Source organism: Corylus avellana, chromosome ca5 (genome assembly GCF_901000735.1).
Source record: "Corylus avellana chromosome ca5, CavTom2PMs-1.0".
NCBI classification, from domain to species: domain Eukaryota; kingdom Viridiplantae; phylum Streptophyta; class Magnoliopsida; order Fagales; family Betulaceae; genus Corylus; species Corylus avellana.
Genome location: NC_081545.1, coordinates 7,056,636 through 7,059,127, shown reverse-complemented (window position 1 = coordinate 7,059,127; position 2,492 = coordinate 7,056,636). Strand labels below are relative to the sequence as shown.

The window sequence follows — 2,492 nt, the reverse complement described above, 5'->3', positions numbered from 1 at the left end:
CGTGTAGTTTGATTGATAGTAGCAACACGATAAGTGCCACTAAGTGCCTTGAAGTTTACTTGGCCTATGGAATTGTCGCAGTAAAAACTGAAATACATGGGGTCACCACAATTTGGTCTAGTGCTCAATGGATAGGGGATCAAATTTGTGCCACAAGGCTCACAATTCTTAACAGTTGATTCTGCAAAAGTATACAATTTGGAATCCTAATTATAACAAGCAGCCCAAGGGTGACAAGTGATCATGTACAGCAAAGGTTAATTTCTCAAAACAAACTTAATCAGAACTATTTAATGTCATCGTCAAGCATAAAAAAATAAAATTATTTAAAAAACAAAAAAAATCCATACCAGCAGAGGTGGTTTCTTACTTCCTTTCTATTTTCCAAAAAATTACCTTTACTAAATTAGCTAGATCTGTATCTATGGATGCAATTAATCCCAGCATATCATTCCAATGTGTAAAAGGAGTACCTATAACAGATTTTGCCACGCGCACAAAGAGGTTAACACCGTTTGTGTACTCCTCTTGAAGATTACTTACATCCGAAGTCCAAATCCAGCAGGTGTCGTTCCCAGCAGTAGTCTCCCTTCTTAGGCTACTGGTTTGAGCTACCTCATATGAATAAGCTTGACACTGGCTGTTGTCAAGGCACTCATTTTTGCATTCTGTCTCGTTTTTAACCATGAAATCAGAGTCTGGGTTGCTCACTTTCATCATCGTTAAGTTCAAGAACATGTCGCTGTTGTCAGATGATGTCGACTTTCTGGTGCACCCACCCAAAAAATCTCCGGAATCCCAACGCTTCGGGTTAGTAGGCTGGAACCCTGGCAAACACTTGCATACGAATGGCCTATTGTTAATATTGCAGCTGCCGAATTTCCCACAAGCATTGTAAATGTTACATTCGTCTTCCGGCTCCCTCCATATCGAATCCCAATTTCCGTTGTCCACATCCCATTTCAGATATTGTAATTCCCCATTATATTTCATCACTAACCTTGTGTAATTAAGGTCTAGCTGCAATTGTGCTGATCTTTTCTGCGGAGGTAGGTTCTTGGTTTGCTTCACGCTCCTGCTGAAATTTGATAACAAGTAGGCTATGGCATAGGGCATTTCATCTGAGCTCAAGAACTTGCCTGATATCCAACTTCTCCAATAATCGCCTGTCTTTTTTGAGATAACGTAGTGGCCCTCTTCATCTTGATATTGCTTAAACGTGAAGTTCCCATTTCCCGGGTCACCGTCACCGATCCTTGAAGTCAACATCAGCTCGTCATCCATCTTCATACCAGAAAGAAATGTATCCGTTGGATTTTGGAAGCTCTCCCACAGACTCGTTCCAAACTGATCATTCCTTAAGACCAGGTTTCCAGAATCCAAAAGCTTCACAGATCGTCTTGTAGACCGAGAACTCTCATCACGTACACTCCAATAAACGTTTCCAGTATTAATATCCCATATCTGAAGCTTGCTATCTTTTGCAATTCCAAAACAAACTCCGGTGGAACCGTTAAGTACTGGGTAGTCTCTGTTGGCAACCCATACAACTGTTTGTTGATCCTGTTTGTACCGAATCCCAACGAACTTTTTGTGGCTAGAGCTCCTGATAGGAGTAAAGAATCCCAGTTCAAACGTTTCTCCACTGGAGACGAGCGTTTCTCCATTGTCAGTAATCCAGTCGCCCTCCTTCAGAGTATCTCTGGCATAGCAATAATCCACACGACAGGAAAACAACAAGAGTATGTACAAGAACAAGATGGAAGACAGCAACCAACTTGCAGACAATATACTACAGTTGATTTTTCTTCTATGGCTTATCATTACGAACAAAGCATGCACACAGGTAACTGATTTAACTGAAATTTTATATCATTTCAAGCACACTGAGGATGCTTATCATCTCATTGCAAAACATTCTGGTTCTATACTATACCCTTCAAGATTTTTTGGTACAAAAAAGCCACAATGTTCTTGCATGCTTTTTAACCCCTACAACATGTTAATTTTTTGAATTGCCCTAAAACTTGGAGAGATTCCAACTAAAATTAAAGTAATCATTGACGCATTGCATAACCTTTTGTACCTACCACACCCCTATCACCGTATATCCCCGGCTTCACGTTGCATACTTTTTTCTTCTAAATCGTCTTCTTCATTTCTGCTATCTCTTCCTCTGCTACTCTGGAGACTGAAGTGATAATTGAAAGAGTAACTCACAATGCTCACTTAGTGTAGAGTTATTGCTTATTAAATGTAATATGTTGACCGTTGATATATGTACGTGTGATGCCTGTGAGGTGTTGTCAGACTTTCAATTTTCAATAGAAAAAAGTGACTCATTATTATACGTATGTGGGCCGTGTCGACTGTGGATTTCAATTATCAACTACAATTTGCACATTTACTCTTTTACACGTACACTGTGACACCTGTTTTCTATGAATTAAATGCGTTCAAGTCAGTGAACAGAGGCTATAAATTACATTTAC

General features: G+C 39.6%; 1 protein-coding gene across 1 annotated transcript in view; it reads right to left on the bottom strand.

Moving 5' to 3' along the window:
* The window catches only part of LOC132181680 (G-type lectin S-receptor-like serine/threonine-protein kinase At4g03230), a 3,432-nt gene extending 1,263 nt beyond the window's left edge, over nucleotides 1-2,169 (bottom strand). Inside the window, exons 1-2 of the mRNA XM_059594920.1 lie at nucleotides 474-2,169; nucleotides 8-181 (exon numbers count right to left, since the gene is read on the bottom strand). Of these exons, the coding sequence (XP_059450903.1) occupies nucleotides 8-181; nucleotides 474-1,824 (1,525 nt within the window). The 5' untranslated portion in view covers nucleotides 1,825-2,169. The remainder of the gene's footprint in view (nucleotides 1-7; nucleotides 182-473) is intronic.
* Between the last annotated feature and the right edge of the window lie 323 nt (nucleotides 2,170-2,492).